General features: G+C 45.4%; 2 protein-coding genes and 1 pseudogene across 4 annotated transcripts in view; 2 read left to right on the forward strand and 1 right to left on the reverse strand.

Moving 5' to 3' along the window:
* The window catches only part of RNF214 (ring finger protein 214), a 59704-nt gene extending 47959 nt beyond the window's left edge, over positions 1–11745 (reverse strand). The window contains exons 1-5 of one of the 3 annotated variants that reach the window (XM_028515736.2): positions 11518–11745; positions 9859–9974; positions 7592–7637; positions 6375–6434; positions 2091–2231 (exon numbers count right to left, since the gene is read on the reverse strand). In XM_028515736.2, the coding sequence (XP_028371537.1) occupies positions 2091–2231; positions 6375–6434; positions 7592–7637; positions 9859–9971 (360 nt within the window). In that variant the 5' untranslated portion in view covers positions 9972–9974; positions 11518–11745. Of the gene's footprint in view, positions 1–2090; positions 2232–6374; positions 6435–7126; positions 7638–9858; positions 11076–11517 lie in introns of those variants that run through there. The other 2 variants (XM_028515735.2, XM_028515734.2) reach the window with 2 other exon arrangements.
* On the forward strand, positions 4638–5689 carry LOC114500892 (annotated as a pseudogene).
* A 265-nt stretch (positions 11746–12010) lies between the features above and the next one.
* The window catches only part of PCSK7 (proprotein convertase subtilisin/kexin type 7), a 28725-nt gene continuing 17364 nt past the window's right edge, over positions 12011–23371 (forward strand). Inside the window, 8 exon segments of the mRNA XM_036030113.1 lie at positions 12011–12227; positions 14346–14825; positions 15555–15689; positions 16316–16481; positions 17656–17746; positions 18676–18730; positions 19202–19340; positions 20102–20202. Coding sequence (XP_035886006.1) covers positions 12147–12227; positions 14346–14825; positions 15555–15689; positions 16316–16481; positions 17656–17746; positions 18676–18730; positions 19202–19340; positions 20102–20202 — 1248 coding nt within the window. The 5' untranslated portion in view covers positions 12011–12146.

The raw sequence follows: 23371 nt of genomic DNA on the forward strand, positions 1-23371 counted from the left end.
CTTGCACAGGGTTGGCAGACTGCTATTTTCAACAAGCATGGTCTTGTCTTGTTTTGTTACAGTCCCACTTTATTATGTGTGAGGTTAGTTTTTTCTTTTCTTACTATTTAACAAGTACATATATATACATATATACATATATATATATGATAAGTAGTAATAAAGAGTTAAGTCACTCCCTAATGCACACCAACTCCATCCCTAAAACAATCAACGTATTGCTTTGTACTGTTCACATCTTTCATCATTCTCACACAAACATGTGTATACTTAGGTATTTCATTGCTTTTTCATTTTTTAAAAGAGGTCATTTTATTATTCTGTATCCTGCTTTTTTACACTTGAAATGAACATATTGTCAATATACAACTAACTCAAAAGTAGCTGCATAATATGACATAATGCACATATATGCAATTTATTTACCATTCTCTGTTAAGAGTCCCTCAGGTTGATTCTAGTTTTTTGGAACTAAAAACAATACTGTAATAAACATTCAAGATATCTATATTTTCATATAAAGGCTTTCATTTCTGTCAAATAGATTCTTAACAATGAAACTGCTAGGTCACAGTATGTGTACATTTTAAATTTTAACTGACAATTCCTAATAACTTTCCCAAAAAGATCATAACAATTCATACTCCTAGGTATGTCTGAAAAGAGTTCATTTTCCTCACACTTGACAACGTATTTCATTTTCGCCAGTCCTTTGGGGGAGAAGGAGGAATGGTGTCTAATAATTATAATGCGCACTTCCCTAACCCCATTCTTTATTGTTTTTACTGTCTGTCTCCTCCAACTAGAAGAAGTAGTCAATGGAGGCAGAGAATGTTAAATCTTTAGAGCTTGGATCAGGAACTCAAAAAACATTTGCTGAGTGAATGAATAAATACCAGTGAGGCTGAGCTTCTTTTCATGTATTTATGACCTATTTGCTTTACCTCTTCTGTGAATTACTGTCTATAACAGTCCCTCCCCTCAAAATATAGGCACATTCTAATTCCTAGAACTTATGAATATGTTACCTTCATGGGAAAAGAAACTTTGCAGATGTGACTTAGGTAAGAATCTTGAAATGGAAAGGTAATCTTGGATTATCTGAGTGGCCCAATCTAATCACAACATGGGTCTTTAAAAATGAAGAACCTGTCCCTATGGTGACCCCCAGGAAAACGTGATTAGAAAAGAATGGTCAGAGGTGCAATGTTTCCGACTTCGAAGATGGAGAAGGGAGCCTCAAGTCAAAGAATGCACACAGCCTCTATAAGCTGGAAATGCAAAGAAGCATACCCTCTCCTAAAGCCCCCTGAATGGAGTATGACCTTGCTGACACTGTGATTTTCACCCAGTGACATCCTGTTGGACTTTTGACCTATAAAAACTGTAAGATAATAAACTTATGCTGTTTTAAGCCACTAAATTCATGGTAATTTGTTACAGCAGCAATAGGGAGCTAATACAATAACCTTTCCTGGTTTTTCTACAGATTATTTGATTTTACCACAAATTTATAGGAGTCTCAAAGTGTCACGGATATTAAACCCTTCATCAGACATACTACAAATATTTTCTCTCAGCCTAACATTGATCTTTTTGACTGTTTTTTTTATCATTTGCTGTATCAAAAATTTTTAATTACATGTAATTGAATTGATTAATTTTTTTATGGCTTCTGGGTTTTCTGCCTGGCTTAAAATGATCTCTTACAACTTGAGGTTTTATAAATATTACCTACATTTTTTTCTAATGTGAAAGATTTTTCTAGTTTTTATATGTAGATTTTTAATTTACACAGTATAGTATTTTTTAATATGATGTGATAAAAGTCTAATCAAATGATTTTCTAGGTAGACTATCAATTATGTCAAAAAACTATATTAAATAAACATTCCTTTTCTCTCTGAACTAAAAGACAAGTCAGAGTTTGAATAAGATGACCTCAAAGGTTATTTTTATCCTTAAAATTCTACAATAACCATTAAAAAGTTAAATACTGTTTTTCTAGTTCTACTAATTTGAAAACAAAATTAAAGTTTGATTAGGGACCACAGCTTTAATTATTGACAATCATAACATAAACAGAATACCTGGTGATTCTTCATTTCTTCTTCTCTCCTTTGCTGAAGTTGCTTTAACTGTACTTGGAGCTGATTCTCCACTTGCCTCTGCTTGTCCAGGACCTCCTGGTACCGTTCCTTCAACAGGGTTCTCTCTGTCATCATTTTATCCTATTGGTAACAACAGAAAAAAAGTGTAGTTCCCCAATTTAACTGCAAGAAACATTCCCCAGGTGCCTGCTCAAGGCACTATGCAGACCTCCACAGTTACAGTGTCCAATACTGCAGCTTACTAGCCATGTATGGCTATGGTAATTTAAACTAATTAGAAAAAGAAATTAATCAGTTTATCTAATTAGTTACAGTCTCCTAGCCATATCCCATGTGCTCAAAGCTACATGTGACCAGTGGCTACCATATTAGACAGCACAGATAGGGAAGATTTCCATCATTACAGGGAGTTCTACTGTACAAAACTGCTCTACAGCAGAAGTTGGCAACCTATGGCCTGTGGGCCAAATCCAGCCATTACCTATCTTTGTAGATAGAGTTTTATAGGAACACAGCCACAGCCAGTGGCTTACAGGCTGCTTTCACCCTACAACTGCGGAATGGAGTGGTTACAAGAGAGCCCATACAACCCATAAAGCCTAAGATATTTATTCTCTGACACTTTAGAGAAAAAGCTTGTCAATCCCAATTCCAGGGAATAAGAGGAAGGAGGCATTTTATCATTCATTAAGAGAAGGTGGAAAAGAATGGGCAAAAACAAAGAACATATCCCCTACCGAAATGCATCCAGAAATAGGATTTCTTACATCATTAGCTCTGAAAACTGAGAGACCCACTAAGAGGCATAGGGAACTTGGGATTCAGGTTGAGCAAAGCAGCAAGCTCTCATCTAAAGTTGGGAGTAGAACAACAGTTCAGCTCTGCCTCCCTCAAATCAGTAAATCAAAAATAGCCATGGTCACCTTTCAAAGGGACACTAAAACTTACAGAGGGTCAATTTACAACACATAGGTATAAGGGAGTGCATAATTACCGTAAATGCATGAAAAGGAGGGCAAATAGAACAGGAATCAAGTTTCTTGCATTGCTGCCAAGCTTAACACCTGCCTGGTTCCACTGCTTTTTTAAAAAATTGTAGGTCACACCACCACCCAAAAGAAGACAGCCAAACAAAACACAGCTCTGGGCCTCTTTTGGCCCAATTGCTTGCCAGTTTCCACCCAGTTCAGACTGATACTAAAGTGTATTTATAACTCTAGTTGGCCCCTTCAATTGCTATATAGTCATCCAAACCCCATCTTAAACTACAGGAACCAAAATGAATACTCTATGTAAATAAACAGATTAGTGTAAGTGCTCGAGAAAAGATGACTTTCTCTCCCTTTCTCTGGAGGTTCTCTTCTACCCAGAATATCTCCATGAGGTCTCTCATCTCTAGGATCTTTTTACCTGCCTGTTATTAACAACTCCTGAGTAGCAACTCTCTACTGAAAAGTTTTTACTGGCCTCATCTGATTAATGTACTCCAATAATTTATTTCTTTCCATCTGCCTCTAAATTTCTTCAACATGCTCCACATATCACTTTCTTATGTGGTTACTACAAGCACTTTTCCTTTTTTCCACTCAAATAACACATCTTACCCTATAGACCTCTTCTTGATCCAAGGTGGCTTTTCCAGCATTATCCATCCTCTTTAAAAATGTACATTTAGATAGGCATTCACTTAAGGGGTAGAAGTTTATGCCCCAAAATGCCAGTGATACATAACGGGGACCAGTGTAACAAAGATAAATGTGAGGTTCTCCAAGGTTCTTTTTTAATGTTTGCCTGTATCTTTGCCCATCTTTTAAAAGATTTTATTTATCTTTTAGAAAAATGGGGAAGAGAGGAAAAGAAACATCGATGTGTGAAAAACATCAATCAGTTGCCTCTCACACACACCCTGACTGGGGACCAGGCCACAACCCAGGCATGTGCTGGAATGACCAGGAATCAAATCAAACCTGAGACCTTTTGCTTTCAGAGACAACATCCAATCAACTGAGCCACCTTGGTCACGGCTCTCTCTCTCTAAGCTTTTAAAACTAATTACCTAGGAATAAAATGTAAAGCTACAACTAAATAATACGTGACAGAAAGACTTGATGGAGTTTGACTGAAAGTGATGCGACTGCCAAAATAAGGCAACAGCTTATGAAATAGTGTCTAGAATGAGAGCTGAAGCATGAGAGTCCCATTGTATTATGAATTAATTATGCTCTGTTTGGATTATTACATTTAGTTTTCAGTATCACATTTCAAAAAAAACATTGATAAGATGGAACATGTCTGGATAAAAAGATAACCAAGATGATGAAAGGACTGAAACTTATCACATACAGAGAAAAGGTCTGTTAAAAACATCTGGGGCCCTGGCTGGTTGTGGCTCAGTAGATAGAGTGCCAGCCTGCATACCAAAGTGTTGCCGGTTCAATTCCCAGTCAGGGCACATGCCTGGGTTGCAGGCCAGGTTCCCAGTTGGGGGCATGCAAAAGGCAACCACACATTAATGTTTTTCTTCCTCTCTTTCTTGTTCCCTTCCCCTCTCTTTAAAAATAAATAAAATCTTAAAACAAAAGAAAACATCTGGGGATGTTTCACCTAGAAAGGTTCAGTCCTGAGAGTTAAGAGGAAGAGGCAAGGAAAAACAAAACTTCAAAACTATGTAGGGCTACTGGACAACTTCTCATGGTGGCAGCAGCTTGTGGGACATGGACTGGTGGTGACTGAGCTGCAAAGTTGGCGTGTGTACGCCGAACCCAACCTGGCCTCTGCATGCCACCACCTGTGCCAACCCTCTCTCCTGCCCTACCTTGCACCCCTGATGCTTAGCAGGTACTGGGCTTCCCACAACTGGGAATGATGGTGAAGTATTTTCTGGGCCAGAGCATGCTCTGGAGTTCCTGGGACCAAGTGTTTTCTGCCTTCTGGAAGTGGTACCCAAATCCCTACAGCAAATATGTCTTGAGAGATCACCGAGAGATGATCCCTGACCAGAAGTTCCTGTCCCAGAGACTCCTGCCAAGATCCACAGGTGGCCCCACTAGGCCAAGCACCTGTTTCCTGCCAACACTGCTCACTTGGTGTACATACTGGAGGATTCTATTGTGGACCACAGAACCAGACCATGACCACCTTCACCTAGAATATCAACCATGCCCAACTGTTGGTGGTGGAGAAACGATGTGTTTACTGTGTGAACCGATAATAGCAGCTGGACTAAATCCTCTGGGAAGGCTGGGTCTCCTCTAGCTTATTTGGCGTCTTCAGAGCTGTCCAGGAATTTGGTCTCACCCAGTTTAAAAGCAATGTGACCAAGACAATGAAGGGTTTTGAATATATTTGGGCCAAGGTGCAAGGTGAGGCCCCTTCCAAAACTCTAGTTTGAGACAGCCAAGGAGGCCAAGGAGAAAGCAGAGGAGATGGCATTGGCAGTAAAGACACGGACAAGAACCTTGCCAGCAAGGCAGCCACCAAGCATCAACAGCAGCAGCAGCAGCAGCAGTAGTAGCAGCAGCAGCAGTTAGTGTAGCCAGCCCAAGCCCTGGTGCTGCAGCACACCAGATTACCCGGCTCCACTCCCTCTGCCCTCCTCACTTATATTTTATTACTAAAAGTCAACTTCCAGCCCAAACTACTATACAGGTGGTGGTTTGGGAGTGTGGTGTCTTGTTTGGTGTCTACAGTGCACCAGACATGTTACCCACATCAGGGCTGGGCTTGCTTCTTCCTGCATCAAGTAGCTAAGGACAGAGGCACAGAGAGGTGCTGTGACTTGCACAGGGTCACAGGCAACATGCAGTCAAAGTGATCATAAACACCAGACTGTAAGCTCCATGAGGGGAGGGACCTTTGTTTTGTTCTCTGATGTGTCCCAAGTACGTGGAACAATATCTAGCACATAATATGAACTTGATAGATATTTGTTGAATTCAATCAGTGCCCCCATCTCTCCAAAAAATATGTAGAACTAATAAGTAAAAGAAGACTTAGATTTACTTTATGTAGCTCAAGAGTCTTAGAGGTTCTGTCCTCACCTCAGAATGAGATCTAACAATAAGAACTATTTTAAAAATGCAACAGGCAGCTTTGTGAGCAATAAGCTTCCCATCTCTGGAAGTGATCATGTAGAAGTCAGCTGACTATCCTTCAGGAATTGTATAAAGGAGGTTCCTGTACCTTTTCCAACTGAGATCATATGACTCTAGATTTTCTGCATTAATGGTTTTACATATCGACAATGACAATTTACCTACTTACCAGGTTCTTTTCAATATCTTGATCTGTGTTTACCTCTGAATCAGCAGTCTTAAAGTCAGTCTATAAAGAAAGAAACAATACACTCAGAACCATTCAGTGACATTTTAAGAGGAAGAATTACTCTAGTATTTTCACCTAGAAATCTGCCACAAGTAACTAAGAAACTAACTGGCTTCACAGCAAGAGAAGCACTGTAGTTCTGGCAAATGGACACTGACATCCATACTGCAGTGAGCACTTATCCCATAAAATAACCTGAACAAAACCCAACAACTAACAGAGAGACAGCCTAAAGTCTAAGATTGGAATTTTGCCCCCTACAACCTATGGTACCCATCTTTCCTCCTACAACAAAGTACACCAGTCACTATAAGGCAGGATACATTGTACTTCTTAAGATGTAGGTCAGAGAATTAACAAGGATTCCTCCTGCAAGGACAAAGATGGGAAATATGAATGTGAATGACCTACACTCATCAATTACTCAGTGAAAGAGATTATGTGTAGATCATAAAGTTCCTAGTCACCACAATTAGACAATGGTTCCTGGCTTTATTATTTACTGAACACCAGAATGAAGTCATCACATAGCACCAAATGGAAATAGTATGCAAGCTGCCGGTAAAAACACACACACACACACACACACAATAAAGAGTAGTTCTCCTCCAACCATGAAGAAATGTCTCTTACCCTAAAGAAAAAAAAAAGTGCCCAAATTCCATTTTAATAGTAGAAACTTGATACTTGACCTGTACAGCAATGTTCTGAGAAAGCTTCAGGGAAGAGCTATCCTGATCATCATCCTGATCCACTCTGACTCCTTCAACCCCATTTGCTGGAGGTACTACAGGTCGGAAATCCAAGCCTGCGTCCCTGCTACCTTCCTTTAGGACGGAGGCTTGTGGGGATTTCTCTTCAGAACAATTCCTGGAGGCAAGTTGCTTTGTATGGCACCCTGCCTTAAGAGACCGAGTGACAGGGTGGAGGCTCTCCTGGAGGCATGTGTCCCCCTCCTCTCCTGCTGTGTCGGCCACGTCCTTCAAATCAGACTGAGACCCACCGCCAGAAAGACAAAGGGCTGTGGCTACCAAGTTTTCTCCTAAAACCGCCTGGTGCGCTGCTGAAGTGTCACCTGCTGACGAACCAGGATTCTGCTCTGGCTGTTCCAAATGGACATTTCTGTTATTCTCCTTGGTTATCGTTTGGCTACTTACACTTGACAGAGGCGAGTTCTTGTGCTTCTGTGCAGGGTCTTTGGGGCTACCAAAACATAAGATAAAATGTTTCTCTCTTCACCCAATCTTAAAGAGGATTAAATACATAATACTTTTCATATTACCTCTAAAAGAACAAGACTAGACTATAAAAACCCCCCAAATTATCAAAATGAAGAAGAACTTAGTTTCTATCCAGTGATTTTACCCCACATACAGGGAGTATAGCTTGGTGGTTAAGAACCTGGATTTTGGAGACAGTCTATAGTAAATGACTACACGTAAGTGACTCTGAAGATTTAAAAACTTTTTGAAGGCCAATTTGAATAATTATTATTCAAATATTATTATGCCTAGTATTTAGGAATAATACAAATGAAATAGCCTAATGTTAGAATATTTCATTTTGTTACATGCAGTTATACATGTTTTAATAAATAAAATATTAATTTAGAAATGTTGTTTTTATTCCACACTCACATTTCACAAAAATAATTTTCACTCTAAATCACTATACAGATCTCTGACCAGAACCACTTTTTGGGTTCTTTGACAGTTTTCCAGAGCACAGCATCTTCACTTTGAGCTGTCTTAAGTATAAACAATTTTGAATCAAAAATTGAAGTTGTAAGTAGAAATTTTATCCCAGAAAAGGACACACATGTACAACACTGGGATAACTGTTTTATTGTTTGTAACAGTGATTTAACATTGATTTTTTTAAGAGATCTTTAAAATCTATTTACAGTGACATTCAACGTTTGTAATTGTTAAAGTTTTTCACAAAAGAACTAGATTTCATAATGACTAGATCTGTGGTAAATTTCTTTGCCTTTTTTTTTTATTTTAATCATTGTTCAAGTAGTTTTCTCCCTTTTGCTCCCAATGCAGCCCGCCCACCCAACCCTCCCGAATTTCTTTGCCTTTTAAAAAAAAAAAAAACCAAACTAGCATACACTGAAGCTTCAGGTCACTATGCCTTTCTTTCCTTAGTAGCACTTGCTGCTCAAAATAAAACAACTGAGAGAACATCATGTAATATGAAAATCTTTATAAATACTCCAAGCTGATCCCTTGCTGGGAGTTAGGAGTTGGGAGGGGAACAATTAATTACAAATTTGGGCGTATATAGTATCTAGATGTGAATCCTGACTCTACTATTTACTAGTTGTCTGACTCTGGGCAAATTACTTAACTCCATTTGTAAAATAGAAATACTATCACCTACTTAATATGATTATTGTGAAATAATAGGATTACGTGAAATAATGCATCTTAAGTATTTAGTACAGTGCCTGGCACATAGTAAACACTCAATAAACTTTAATTGGTATTACTATTACTAGTAGTATGTGGCTGATTTTATTTACAAATTGAAGATCCAAGTTTATGGTTAGGCTTACTTAACATTTTTCCTCATACCCATTTACTAACAAACTTCTCTTCATTTAAACAAATATTTATTAAGTACTCTGTTGTCAAACAAGCCTGGGTTCAAACTCTGACTCCAGCATAGCTTAGTAACCTTGGGCAAGTTACTAACCTCTCTGTGTCTCAGTTTCCTCACCTGTAAATGGGAATAATAATATTAGCACCTACCTCCTAGGATTACAGGGAGGATTAAAATGTGTTAATACATAAAAAGCTATTAGTACAGTATCATCTATTGCATTAGATCCTAGATACTCTAGGAAAGAGCTAAGTAGAATATACAGTCGATTTAGTACAATAGTGTACATACAATGTGTCAAGCACTGTAAGATATAAGGTTGGATGATCATAATTCCTGCCCTCAAGAGTTCGGGTGGTAGGCAAAATATATACATGAAGCAGTAAACCATATTACCAAAGCTATCTATCTATAGATAGATACAGTTATATAAATACAAGCACACATATATATGTGCATATACATGTATCTATGTACATATTACATAGAAGATGTATATGTATATATACAAACATGTACTTAAATGAACATATAATCCATGTAGGATAGAGTGAAGAAATATTTGCATTTTTGGATGAGTCTGACCCCTTGTATTCTAATCTATTTATTCAATAAACATTTAGCATATCTGCTGAGTATCAGATGCTATGTTAAAAATATAAATCAGAGAGTCCCTACCTTTTAAGAAGCTTAATCTAGTGCAGTGCAGTGCTACTAAAGTCAAAAAGAGAAAAGAGCAGCTACACTTCCATAAGAAGCCCAGCTCAAAAGCCCTTTACCCAAAAAACATCTTCCCAGTCAAGAACCCACACATTACCTTAGAGCACCTAGGAGACCTCCGTCTGATTTGGAAGCACATACACTAGAAGAGGACTCCGGAGGACTGGGGGCATTGTCCACCACACCAGCCACCTCAGGTGCAGCCATCATGTTCTGCACATTCAGAAACAAATTACAGGCCACGAGTTTCAAGTTTTTAAAACAAATGTATCTTTTCCCCTCAGAATGCCCACAAAACAGTTAGTTGTTCCAGGAAAGAAACAAAGTTGAGTTCCAGGAGAAAATATTTAAGAGCCTTTACTCTATGGTAGGGTATTAACAGAGCCAGTGCATGCAGTAAGTCCCAGTGGACATCAATCCTCAGGAAGCACCATATTTATATAACCATAGGAGTCTATGCAAAGTCTTCTTCACTTTTGGCATAAATGCAGTCATTTAAAACATTAGACCAGAGTTTTGAGACTCTTTCAAATGGTCCACCTCACCTAATACCATTTACAAAAGATGCATTGTTTGACCTAATATCAACAATATCATACATTTTTAAATTATTTTACTGCTGTTACATTAAGAGCATCCTCCACTAAGAGAAGTTTTAGGGAGGTGTTTTGTATGTGAAAGAAAAGCAATATTATATTGGGCAATCTAAGTATCTTTTACTGTCAGTACTTCCCCAAGGATGAGAAAAGTTTGACAACCACTGACTAAGTAAAGAACAGACTCTTCACAGTTACTACAAGGGTGCAAAAGAGTATGAGAATCTAAATTATGCTAGCATGAAAATGAGCTGAAAACAGGACAATCCCAGTAAAGGAACCGGGATAGATGGCTTTCTTAGATCAAATGATTATCTTATCTTTTATGTTGCAGGACAAACTCATGGACCTGCCTGGGAAAAAATACACATCGGGGGGAAGGTGGTGTGACATAAGGTTAGTTTAAATTCTGTTTTTAAAATTTTAGTTATAATAACAGCTATACATCCTTGACCCTTCAAGAGCCCGTAGGGCAAGTACGAAGACAGCTGTGTCAACACTTCAGTCACAAGCCAGAGATTCCCCGTGCCTCAGCTTTCCCCAAATTATACAAAGCTCCTAGGAGAAACTGGGCCCCCAAATCGCCGTTACTGCTACGTCGGTGCAAACATCCTGCCCCCAAACTATCCAGAGACCCGGGATCCTTGGTGCCCGGTAAATCGAAACCACAGGGTAGGGGTCATACATGCATCTCCAAGCTAAGGAGACCAGGGAGTAGGGGGCAGGTACATCGGGCTGCAGCTTGGGATGGAATATGGAAGGTACCAAGGGAATCTCCTCCGCCCCACAACCTGGGGGCGACCGCCAGCGAGGCGGTGATGGCGTGAGCAACGGGTCCTCGGGGGACACTAGGGGACGGATGTGAAGGGGACAATGGGTGAACGCAGCGCCGGGTGGCCAAGGCTACCCTACAACTAGTTAAGCCAGCCTCTACCTCCGACCAGAGACCCTCCGCACACTCCCCTCCGCCCAGCATCCGCCGGCCAGCTCCCGTGCCACTTCTAGGCCAGGACCTCCGCCCGCATCCTCAATGCACCCTCCACGCCCCCCACCTCAACTCCCGCCTCCCGGCATCGCAGCCCCCAGCCCGTGAACCCGCCCCCGCATACCCCTAGAGTTCCTAACCCCCGGGAGGAAAGAGGGGGAGGGTCGGGACGCACCTGAGCGGGCGGAGCGGGGGGAGGGGGCGGCCGGGCTTCGGGGGGAGGGGCCGAGCGCTACTCTCCGCGCTACACCTCCCACTTCCGGCGGCACGAGCGGAGGGGCCGAGGCAAGGCCCGGATAGGAGAGGCCGCAGTGGCACCGGCCGCCCCCGATGGCGCCCCCTGGCGACCAGCACTGGCACCGTCGAAGAGATGAGGACTTACGAAAGCCCCCTAAGATACAAGTGGACTCTCTGGGGACGTGGGGAAGAGAGGAGATGCAATCGCAAGAAGGAAGGATACCCAGTGGAAGGGAAAGCCTTTCTAGAAAGGTTACAGGGAGAGTCGGGACCATGGAAGTCAGAGAGGGAAAAGAAACGAGGTGTTTTTAAATGTCGCAACTAAGAAGCCCTTTCCAGAAAACACCATGAAGAAGACGGTGGTTCTGGGGAATCCCCTCTTGAAGATACCCGAGACCTCGAGACTGTGGAGCCCGCGAAGAAAACCCGCCCACCACACCCTCACGCTCCTCTCTCGGAGAAGGATCCCCGAAAGAGCAGCATCTCATCGCTGGTTGCTCCCGGTCGGCCCGGTCCGGCCCGGCCCGGTGACCCGCCTTTGATTGGCTGCGCCGCCGGGCGGAAGTGATGCTGCTGTCACTAGCTTCGGACGCCCGGGAAGCCGCGAGTTTCCGCAGGGAGGCGACGGCTGGAGCGGCGGCCCGGCCGGTGAGTTGATAACTCGGTGGGGGCGGAGTACTGTAAGGCCAGGTGGCCGAGAGCTGGGGGGAGCCGGTGTCCGAGAATGAGGGAGCCGCACAGAGTGCTCCTCGTTCCAGGCATGGAATAGCCCAGGGACAAGGGGCACCGGAGTCAAGAATTCCAGAACAGTCTGGGTCCCTCTGAGGAGGAGTACACTGGACGGGGCAGTGGAGGCCAGGGAGGGGGAAATCGATGAAACTGACCCCTGTACGCAACCTGGTTTCTAGAAGCACGGTGTAGACGGTGCGAGGAGGACAGTCTCTTGGGAGCAGAATCTTGGACTCTGGGCTTTCTAAATTACTCCTATTCTCCCTTTGCACCCAAGAGCTGTAAAGATGTGTTCAGCAGTTGAAGGTGGTGAAGATCTGCTTCCAGAGGTATTCGAGATTCTTTTCCTGGAAGCCCGGGATGGGGTGGGTGGGGTAAAGAACTGCTGTGCCGGAGGGCAAGGAGGAAGTTGTGGTCAGGTTGTCTTCAGGAAATCTACGGAATCTCTTGAGATGGAAGGAGCCTTCCTAGATGAGTCACTGTCTCACTAATAAACAAGCTTGTGTTTTACTTAGTAAGGTATGAACACTGGCAAAATCACCTGAATATCTTGGGACAATCCAGGCTGCTGCTGTAGGGCAAAGAGGACTTTGAAAGGGAGTGTGCCTGGAAACCTAAAAGGACCAGAGAGGAGATGTGGAATGCAGAACCTTGGAAGGAGACGTTAGATGGCATAAGTTCCCGCTCCCTTTCCAAAGAGACTTCAGTAAAACACCCACTTTTCTGTAATGTTTTGAGTCAGGTCCATTTGGGTATCTGTGTGAGTACTAAGCGATACCAGTAGAGAGCAGGTGCTTCTAAAGAAGCCCGGCCACCAGTAGGTACGCAGAAGTTCTGCTACCCATTCACTTGTTTCTGTCCCCACAGTTGCCCACCAGTTGTAATTTGGCCCTTTTATCAAACCATGGGTGGTGTTCCTGGGTTTGAAGTCTGAGGCCTCACTTCCAAGCCGACCTATTGAGTTAGTAGCCCTTTAGTGCAACTAAGGGTAGCCCTGTAGTGCTGCTTTCCAGGCATTTATTCTCTCCTGGTTACCCACTTGCCCTTTGTGTCTGTTCAGTTTCATTTGCATTCCCAGATTTTCCTCTTTTCCCCTGCCTTCCACCTACTCTTAACTTTCCTACTACCTGGACCTCCAGGAAATGTTACAACCTACTTTTTCAAGAGGGGTTTTTGGTAATGGTCCAATCCTTTTTTTAGGTCTCTGGGGTAAAAGGAGAAGAAAATTGTACGATGGTTAGAACAAGAAATAGAGTTTCTGGGTTTTGTACTACTTTGGCCTTATTGTACCAGTTCTGTTCCAGTCAATGACTTGTCTGAGGTCCCTGGAAATGATACTTGATGATTGGCCAGTTTCTTTGGTTACAGGTCCTGGGGGTTCATTGCAAGCCTCTGTTTGCTCCACTAGGTTTGGGAGGACACCGTTTCTTCTTTTCTTGGGGTCCACAGGTCTGCAATCTCTGCTCAGAGTCAACACAACTCATAGTGAAAGTGATGCCTTTTCTCCATTTGCACAAAATGAGCATGAGGTGGTTAGCCAGACCAGGAGCTCAACCTCACATACAGTCCAGGTGGGAATGGGGCCCCACTGGGGAAACTTAGCCCTGAAGATATCTGGACCGGGAAATCAGCTGGGGAAAGATTTTTGCCCCCCCCCCCAATAAGGGAGGAGGGTCTCTTCTAAAGAACAGTCATGATTCTGCCAGTAATCTGTGGGAGTGATAGGACTTTTGAGCCCTTTTCTTGGCAGCAGTGTGAAAGAGCAAGCAGTATGGTGCTTGTTAGCAACTGGACGTGCTGCCTAATTATCTGGTGAGATGAGATGCTCACTGGAGTTAGTCCCAGCCCACACTCCACCTGGGGGCTTGTCCCTGTTGGACAGAGATGAACTTGAATAAAAAGAGAGGATCACATGTTTCCTAATTTAAAAGAAGCCAATTGGGGTTCTCCAGTTGTACATTGATGGCTTAGTCCCCCTCTCAGATTACTGCAGTTATCAGCTCTTTTATCTCTCATGTCCTTTCTCTTTGTCTGCAGCCTACTGCTCTGATGCCGAAGGGGAGGCAGAAAGTGCCACACTTGGATGCCCCCCTGGGCCTGCCCACCTGCCTCTGGCTGAAATTAGCTGGGCTCTTCTTACTGGTTCCCTGCATCATGGGCCTGGCAGGGACAGGTGCGCCTGATGCCCAGGGCCCAGGAGGGCTAAGCTGGGCTGTGCATCTGGACAGCCACAAAGGCAGTGGGGAAGAAGAGACACTGGAGCAAGAGGCCAATGCCTTGGCCCAGGCAGTGGGACTGGTGAATGTCGGACGCATCGGGGAGCTCCAGGGCCATTACCTCTTTGTCCAGCCAGCTGGGCACCAGCTGGACCAGCAGGTAGAGGCCATCCGGCAGCAGGCAGAGGCCGTGCTAGCCAGGCATGACGCTGTGCGCTGGCACTCAGAGCAGAAGCTGCTAAAGCGAGCCAAGCGCAGCGTCCACTTCAATGACCCCAAGTTCCCACAGCAGTGGCACCTGGTAAGTCCAGCCCTGTAGTGTTCAGCTTCAGATGGGCCAGTCCTGGGTATCCAATTCTTTAGTGAAGTTTTGACTGTATTACTTTTCAGTTTGCCTGAAGAGACATTTCTGTACACTTCGGTGACATGTTTCTTCCTCAGGCTCCACCTTCTCTGTACTCACTTCTAGAGAGCCAGTGGGCTGCAGTGGTTACAGGGTGGGTGCTGGGGCCAGGCTGCCTGGGCTCACGTTCCAGCTCTGCCAGTTACTAGCATGTGCCTTTGGGCAAGCTTCTCACCCTCTCTGTGCCTCTCTTTGTGAAATGGGGACTGTAATAGTACCTACTTTGTAGAGGTAGTAAGGATAAATGAATTGCCGTGTGTGCCTGACATATGATAAACACTTTATAGTGTTAACTACTAGCATTATATTTTATAATGTTAATATAGTAGACATTATATGCATAATAATTGTATTAGCCAACCTAAAGCCTAGCCACCATTTCATCTTTATTGCCCATGAATGCTGCCAAGCTCTCCTGGAGACCTAGGCTGTGGCAAAGCTCTCACTTGTCCCTCCATGACTCTGTCCCCACTTAGACCTATTGGTGTACAACCTCTGTCTGGCTCTTTGATGGCAGCCAAGAGTGAAAAGAGGCTGCTAGACATAACTTGAATCTCTGTGGGCTCTTCTGTGTGTCACTGAAATCCCAAGGCTTTGAGACAGTTCTGGACCCTGTCTGCCCTGCAGAATAACTGGCAGAGCCCCGGCAGAGACATCAACGTAACAGGTGTATGGGAACGCAACGTAACTGGGCGAGGAGTGACTGTGGTGGTAGTGGACGATGGAGTGGAGCACACCATCCAGGATATTGCTCCCAACTACGTGAGTGGCCCTGGAATGAGCCCTCCTACCCCCTCATGTCTTACCTTCTTTTTGACATTGCCTCAGGCTTGTCCCCTTTTGTAGAGGTCTTTGGGCCAAACAAAAGGACCTGGGGGGTGGGACAGTGTTTGTCATCTTCTCCTTCTCCCTAGCCAGTGTTCCAGACCGACCGTTCAGAAATTGAGTAGCTCTACCCTCAGGAGGGAGAGGACCCCAGGTGGTTCCTAGCTGGTTCCTGTTGCAGCTCCTGGCCCTGGGCAGTCAGGAGTGTGTCTTAGGCACTTCCCTCTCCACACAAGTGCTAAGCACCTTCCACTCTAAAGCCTGGCCTTTAGGAAGCCCTAGATCTTTTTTTATCTCAGGTTTCCCAAGTGGTGGAGCAGTTTTCTGGACACATTTCTATAATGGACAAGAGAGAAATTTCCTATGAACTGGAGCACTTCTCAGTTTTGCCCGGATGTGTCTTGTCCTCAAATCTTGTAGCCTGTGTGGTTTTCAAAGAGGGATGGGCCTATTGCCCTGGCTCAGAGTCCCAAACTCCCAGTTCCCCTCTCTCCCTGAGCTCTAAAACCTGGCCTCTTATAACCAGTGAGTGACCACATGCTGCCCCCGACTCAATGTTACAGAGCCCTGAGGGCAGCTATGACCTCAACTCTAATGACCCTGACCCTATGCCCCACCCGGATGTGGAGAATGGCAACCACCATGGCACTCGGTGTGCAGGAGAGATTGCCGCAGTGCCTAACAACAGCTTCTGTGCGGTGGGAGTGGCATATGGGAGCCGCATAGCAGGTATTTTCAAGTCTGACTTTAGTGAGTTTCTCCCACAATAGCAGTCTCCATTCCCTGCCCCACTTCCTGAGTCATGTACCACCTTTATCCCACCTTTAGCACACACAGCACAGAACAGGGGAGATGCTTATGATAAATGTCTGTACTAAAAGGACAGATCAGCTCACTGATTTCTTCCAGAGCAGTGGTGTTTTAGACATGCTTTTAGCAGCAAACCCTGCCGTATAGAACAGACAAAAGTGAGAATGCTCTTGATACAGGATGGAGGCCTCGAGTCCCACCTGCTGGGTCCCCTCTTTTTCTGGTCTTGGCTATGCCCCATCAACAGCCCAACTCATTGCCATGATACCTCCTTTACTTATCTGTGCTTAACTTGTATTTTCAGTTTGCCAAACACCTCATCTGCCCTTCTTCCTTGACCGAACATATCTGCAGGCTCCTCTCCTGTCTCCCAGCTTTCCAGCTCCCAGCCCTTCTGATGATCACTGTTGTTCTCCATCCTTTCAAGAGAGCTGAGAAGCCCTAGTCTCCACTGGGGGTTGTTCTGTGGCTCCTTCGCCTTTCAGTCTTTGTCCATCGAGGCAGAAGGTGAAGGGAATGAATGGGGAAGCTCTCCCCGTGATTCCTTATAAATGCTTGGAACCCACAGACTGAATAAATTGGCTGTATTCCTCCTACATTCCAGCAGAGGGCAGCAACCCTCGCTGTAAATGAGGCTATGGGGGAGCCCGAAAACTTAAGGGTCCAAATCCCTTCTGAAAGCTCCATTTGTCCCTACGTGGTCACCAGAATGTGATCCACCTTATTTTAGAGGGTGAAATTAGGCATGCATAAGAGTAGTTAATGGTAATAAGCACCATTTACTGAGCACCATCTATGTATCATGCACCATACTGGTGTCTTACATGATTAAGGATGCAAATAAGGGAAACCTAGGTACCTACATTCTAGCCTGATTCTCTTCCCACCAGACCCCATGATCCCTAAAGTCTAAGATTTAGCAGTATCTTAAAAAATATTTCTGGACAGGTACAGGTACATACATATGGTATAAAAAAACCAGAAAAGCACTTAGAGGGAAAAGTAAGTCTCCACATATGGCCCCCCGCCCCACCCAGTTCCCCATCTAGGGGTTGAGCATCACTGAGGAGCTGATGTAGCCTTTGCTGCCTAGGTATCCGGTTACTAGATGGACCCCTCACAGATAGCATGGAGGCCGTGGCGTTCAACAAGCACTATCAGATCAATGACATCTACAGTTGCAGGTGAGACAAAGCCAGGAACAGGTGAGAGGGCAAGAGGCTCAGACACCTGGAAGTAATTCTGCAACAAAAGAACAGCAAACTGAATTGACTTTGGCAGGTTCCAGCAGAGGTCTTCCTGTTAGATTCAGCCTATAAGCCCACTGCCCTCATTTCTCAGACTCCCAGCCACTGGGTTCTTGGTCTTAAGCCTCATGTCACCCCAGTAATCAGGTTGCCACATGAATGCACCAGCTATTTAATAAACTCATAAGGCTTCTGGGAGAGAGAAGGCTTTCCTTTCCACTCGCAGCTACTGGGTAAGCTGAATACCCAGCACCAATTCCCTCTCCCCAGCACAGATAAACTCACCTGCAACTTTAGGTTGTGGCTATGGTGGGGAGTGGGGGTTGGATTGAAGAGAACCTGAGATTGGGCTACCCCCATGGCACTGATGGAACCTCTTCTTCCCCGAACTGGTAGTTCCCTTAAATCCTTGACATCCACAATATACATTTCCTCTTAGAGAAGGCATAGAGAACTACTCAGACCCGAGAGTTTACACAGATTGAATTCTTCCTTCATGGTTGCTCTTCCATCATGCCTACTAATAGATCCCTAGATCAGGAGAGGGTGGCCCCCCTGTCCCTGTCTGCCACTATGTCTTGTCTCTTGCTCCCTGGGACCTCAGAAAGGATTTTTAGGAGCAGGTTAAAACAGTGCTAAATTGGGAAAGTTTCCAAGGGAAAGAACCTTAGCATGTGCTTCTCTTTTCCACTTTGGAGTGGGAGCTGAACCTTTGAACCTTCTGTCCTTTAATCATGGGAATCCTGAACTGGACCCTTGAAAAAAGAGTAAGAGCCCAGGAAGAGGAGTGGACAGCTGAGAGCGCTAGGTGTGGGGGGACTGTCACAGCCTGGCTCTGGCTCTTCTTTCTGGGTATTTCTCAACAGCTGGGGACCAGATGATGACGGGAAGACAGTAGATGGCCCCCATCAGCTTGGAAAGGTAACTAAACGATGTGAAGACTTTAGGAGACTTAGTGCACCCTCTTCATTCAGTTCCTAGAAGAGTACTGCAAGTCAGTCCCTCTCCCACCCCACCCCCATTTGCCAGGCCTGTGCCATGTAACCCTGCCACCTCTTTTTGGGAAGAACATTCCTAATGGGGGCAGTAGGGTGGAGGAGGGGGTCACAGGTTCTGAGGGAGAGAAATGGAACAGTACCTTGAGATGTTTTCCCTTTCATTTTGTGCTTGGCTCCCCATTTCTGACCCCATCTTCTCTGATAAGCAGAGTACATCCATCAGCAGTTGCTTAACAACTTCTTCATCTTATGTCCACCTTTAAATCTCTTCCTGCCATACCTAGTGCCTTTGGGCTTTGTTCTTCCTGGAAGGGGGGGGAGGGCAACTTGTATGGAAGGTAGAGGTCTTTCTTTTGAGTTTTCCAACTGATTCCTGGGTGTTTTTACTCCTCAGGCTGCCTTGCAACATGGGGTGATTGCTGGCCGCCAGGGCTTTGGGAGCATCTTTGTGGTCGCCAGTGGCAATGGGGGCCAGCACAATGACAACTGCAACTATGACGGCTACGCCAACTCAATCTACACCGTCACCATAGGTAGTGACCTTGTGGTTCCATGTGACTCAGTGGTGAGGGGACGGAGTCTTGGTGTGGGAACTGTGTACCTTGGGGGGGAGGTGTGACTTTGGTGAGGGACTGTGTACCTTGCTGTGCCCTAGCTCTTGTGTGTCTTTGTGTATGAGCACGATTTTCTCTTCAGGTTCATATAGGTAGGAGGGACTAGCCCTGCTCTCTAAGGATTTCAGGACTTCCTCAGAAGTTACTATTCCCTGGAAACCCTTTCAGTCCAGCCTCTGGAGATACCCCATCCCCCTCCACCAACCACAGCTGGCTGGGCCTGTGTTCCAGCCCCTCTACCAGTAGGTCTGCCGCCCCTCACCTGTGCTCCCTTCCATGGTATTTGCCATCCCTGTTATACTTCTGTACTTCCCCGACTCCCTTCCTGACTGTGGGCGTCTTGAGATCAGGACTGTCCTTTTCCATAAGGCCCGAGTGCCTTACACAGTATGTGACTTGTAGATAATAAATGCTGAGGAAAATAAAGGTATGAGTGAATGAGCAGGTGCAGAGGTGGAATGCCCCCAGTTTTACTCTGGGGCGAACCTCTTAAGAGAATGATATATAGGGCACAGAATACCCTCTGCCACTTGAGTTTGCCTGCTGAGGTAAGGAGAGTGGGCACTCTGAGGCACTTGGGCCACTGAAGTTCTTTTTTAAACTCAGACAACCTCCAAAAAGATAACTCTGACATGATCAGGCTTTTATGTCAGCTCCCATTCCCCTTCCTCCGTCCCCAGGTGCAGTGGATGAGGAGGGACGGATGCCTTTCTATGCAGAGGAGTGTGCCTCTATGCTGGCGGTCACCTTCAGCGGTGGAGACAAAATGCTCCGGAGCATTGTAAGTACCTGCTGGGCCCTCCACTCCCCACCCCTGTCCCATAATACCTCACACAACCATACTTATTTTTGTTCTCTGCTTCCCCAGCCTGTCCCTCTTCCCTAGCAGATCTGTATTAACCATGTGCTCATGCTGAAACAGCAGGGCTGAGGGCCCTAAATAATCTCTCAAATGGGTTTTACCTTTACAATTTTCACTTACAAATTTCTATATTGTTACAGGAACTACTCAGCATCACACTGATTAAAGAACTTCTTTGAAATGTCTTTCTTTAGTACAATTTGGGCTTTGGATGATTTCTGTGGGCTTAAAAAAAATCATCATTCCATTGCTATTCAGCCCTTATGTAAATACTGAGTTCTGCTCACGGTCATTATCAGGAGTAAAACTAGTGGTTGCGTTTATGGGGTGGGTGGGATAAGGAGTCCAGGGAATGTCTCTGTCAGCCCGAGAGAACTCTTTCCTTGGAGTTAGAATTGGGGCCATAGCAAGCAAGAGATTGGGTACAGCGAGGGAGTGGAGCTCCTCAGGCTCTGGGAACCTTTACAGAAATTCAGGGTCTAATGCATGCACTTGGCTGGCTCTGCTCCATCCCAGCATCTTCAAGCCAAGTCTCACAGCTGTCATCCCAGAGCTCCCTTCCCATCCCTGCTGCCCATAATAGAATAAACTGGGGAGGGGGATCCAGGCAAGAACTGGGCTGGGGCCAGGTGTGTGAGATTTCTCCAGTGGCCAGGATCAGGAGGTCTCTCTGGGGCCACTGGGAAGTCGACTGCGCTGTGTGCTTCTGGGCCAAATTCACTTTCCAAAACTGAAGTTTTGTTTTGTCAGTAAATGACTTCTGGTTAACACAATGTTCCAAGGCTCTGGGCCAGTTGACCCCTGCCCACCTCCCTTCTACCCCAGGGAGAAAAGGGAGTGGACTGAAGTAAGACAGCAAGAAAGGCTTTGCTTAGCAGGCAGGGGTCTGGGTGTAGAAGGGCACTTCCATACCCCCTGGCCTCCCCAGGCCAGACTGGGCTAGGAATAAGAGCAAGAACAAACTGTGCTCTTCTCTCTGGCAGAACTCTGGGGACCCGCTCGTGTGGCCCCACCCAGGAACCAACAGGGCTCCCCAGGCATAATTGTCAGCCTTGCCCTGAGGAGTCTGGTTTTTGTCCTCCCAACTCAATTCCACTGCTTATCCCCACCCCTGCCTTCCATCAGAGCTGTAACTTGTCCAGAAATGAAAAGGGGGCTTGTCTCGCCAAGTTTCCATCTTTGGGATGTCCTTGCCTTGGAAAGCCAGTTTCTGTTGCCAGTCTCTGGTCAGTGACCAGCTCAGTGAAGCAGTCTCCCCGAGCGCAGGGTATGCAGACACGTGCTGCCCACCATCGGGCTGCCAGCAGCACTTCCCTGGACTTCCTTGGGGGCTGCCTGAGGCTTCTGCCTCCACAGGCAAGTTCCCAGGCCTCCCAGCTACACACTAGATGCTCACTGTGAGACTGTTTCCTTAACAGGAAACAATCAGTCTGCTCCCCGGCACAGCCCAGGCCTCCCCCTCTCATTGAGATAACACCTCGGGAGAGTTTTCTCGTTTCCTTCTGGAAGTGCTTGGCATCTGAGTGGGAACTGCTGCTCCTGGCAGCCACTGTTACAGTGGAGAGGGAGACAGTGAGCACGGTGGGGAAAGGGCAGCTCTGGGCAGTACTTAGGACCCTGGTAGCAGACCCAGGAGAGAAACTTGGAAAAAGTAAAAATGGAACTACCTTTTGGCCCAGCAATCCCACTTCCAGAAATAGATCCTAAAAATCCAGAGACACTAATCAGAAAGAATATATGCACATTATTTACAAAAGCCAAGATCCGGAAGCAGCCCAAGTGCTCATGAGTAGATGAGTGGACAAAAAGAAAGCTGTGAAATACCACTTGGCTGTAAAAAAGACAGAATTCTTACCTTTGCTACAGCATGGATGGAAGTAGAGAACATTATGCTACTTAAATAAGCCAGACAGAGAAAGACAAATACCATATGATCTCATTTATATACAGCGTCTAATGAACAAAATAAACTGAAGAACAAAATAGGAACAGGCATGGGTACATGGAACAGACTGACAGCTGTCAGAGGGGAGGGGGAAGGAAGGCACTGGATGAAAGAAGAGAAGGCGTTAGCCAAAGAACATATGTGTATGACCCATGGACACGGATAACAGTGTGGTGATGGCTAGAGGGAACTGGGGGCAGAGGCTGAGAAGAGGGGGGCAAAGGGAAGGAAAATGAGGACATCTGTAATAGTGTCAACAATAAATATAAAGTTTAAGAAAAGAAAAAAATTCTCTGGTCTTAACATTGGCACCATGTGCTAGAGCCAAAGTGCCACTGAGTGGAGCAGAGTTAGGCAGGGCCCTCCTCAGCTAAAGCCTTTGTGGCTCCAGGGTTATTTACAGCATAAAAAGAACTTGATGAGGGACAGATGTCAATCTCTCCCCCTCAGGAAACTCTTCTCCTCCCCACCCCCACTCCCCACTCCCACTCAGAGCTGCAGGCAGAGAAGCCCAGACTCATGGAAACCATACAGGAGCACCAGGTGCAGAGCAGTGATGCAGCTCGTTATGTCAGTTACCAAAGCCAGGGCAGGCAGGCAGTGTAGACATGACCCTATACCAAGCCCATGGGCTGGGCAAGGGGACAGTCCCATCTCCCCAGGAACACATGCCCTTTGTTCACATTGATGTCATTGCATCTCCTTATCACTAAGCTGTGGTCCCAGCTCCAGCTGAGGCCAGAAGCTCCCCGACCACTTCCTCTCTGTCTAGTGTGGTCGTGGGGTCTGGAGGGTTGGGACTGGACTTTGGGGTGGAGAATCTGAGGGTGGGTGATCAGAGCAGCAGGAGTCAGGATGCTGTCCTCTGCAGTAGGCCTCTCTCCCATGCCTCCACCTCCTTTCACACACAACCAGACCCTCATGAGCAACTCTTCAATTTGTATTCTTCTTTCTCAGCTCTCCAGGGATTCTCTTGTGAGGCCCAGAAAGGTTAAGGCTCTCCTTTGTCTTGACCTGCTGGTGGACCTCCCTCTGGTCAAAGACTCAGCTCTCACAAAGGAAGGGCCCACCTGAAATGCTTGTTCTGAGGACCAGTCTGTACCCCACCCTCCACAGCCCCTGTGAATGCAATCTTTAACCCAA

Source organism: Phyllostomus discolor, chromosome 6 (assembly GCF_004126475.2).
Source record: "Phyllostomus discolor isolate MPI-MPIP mPhyDis1 chromosome 6, mPhyDis1.pri.v3, whole genome shotgun sequence".
NCBI lineage: Eukaryota > Metazoa > Chordata > Mammalia > Chiroptera > Phyllostomidae > Phyllostomus > Phyllostomus discolor.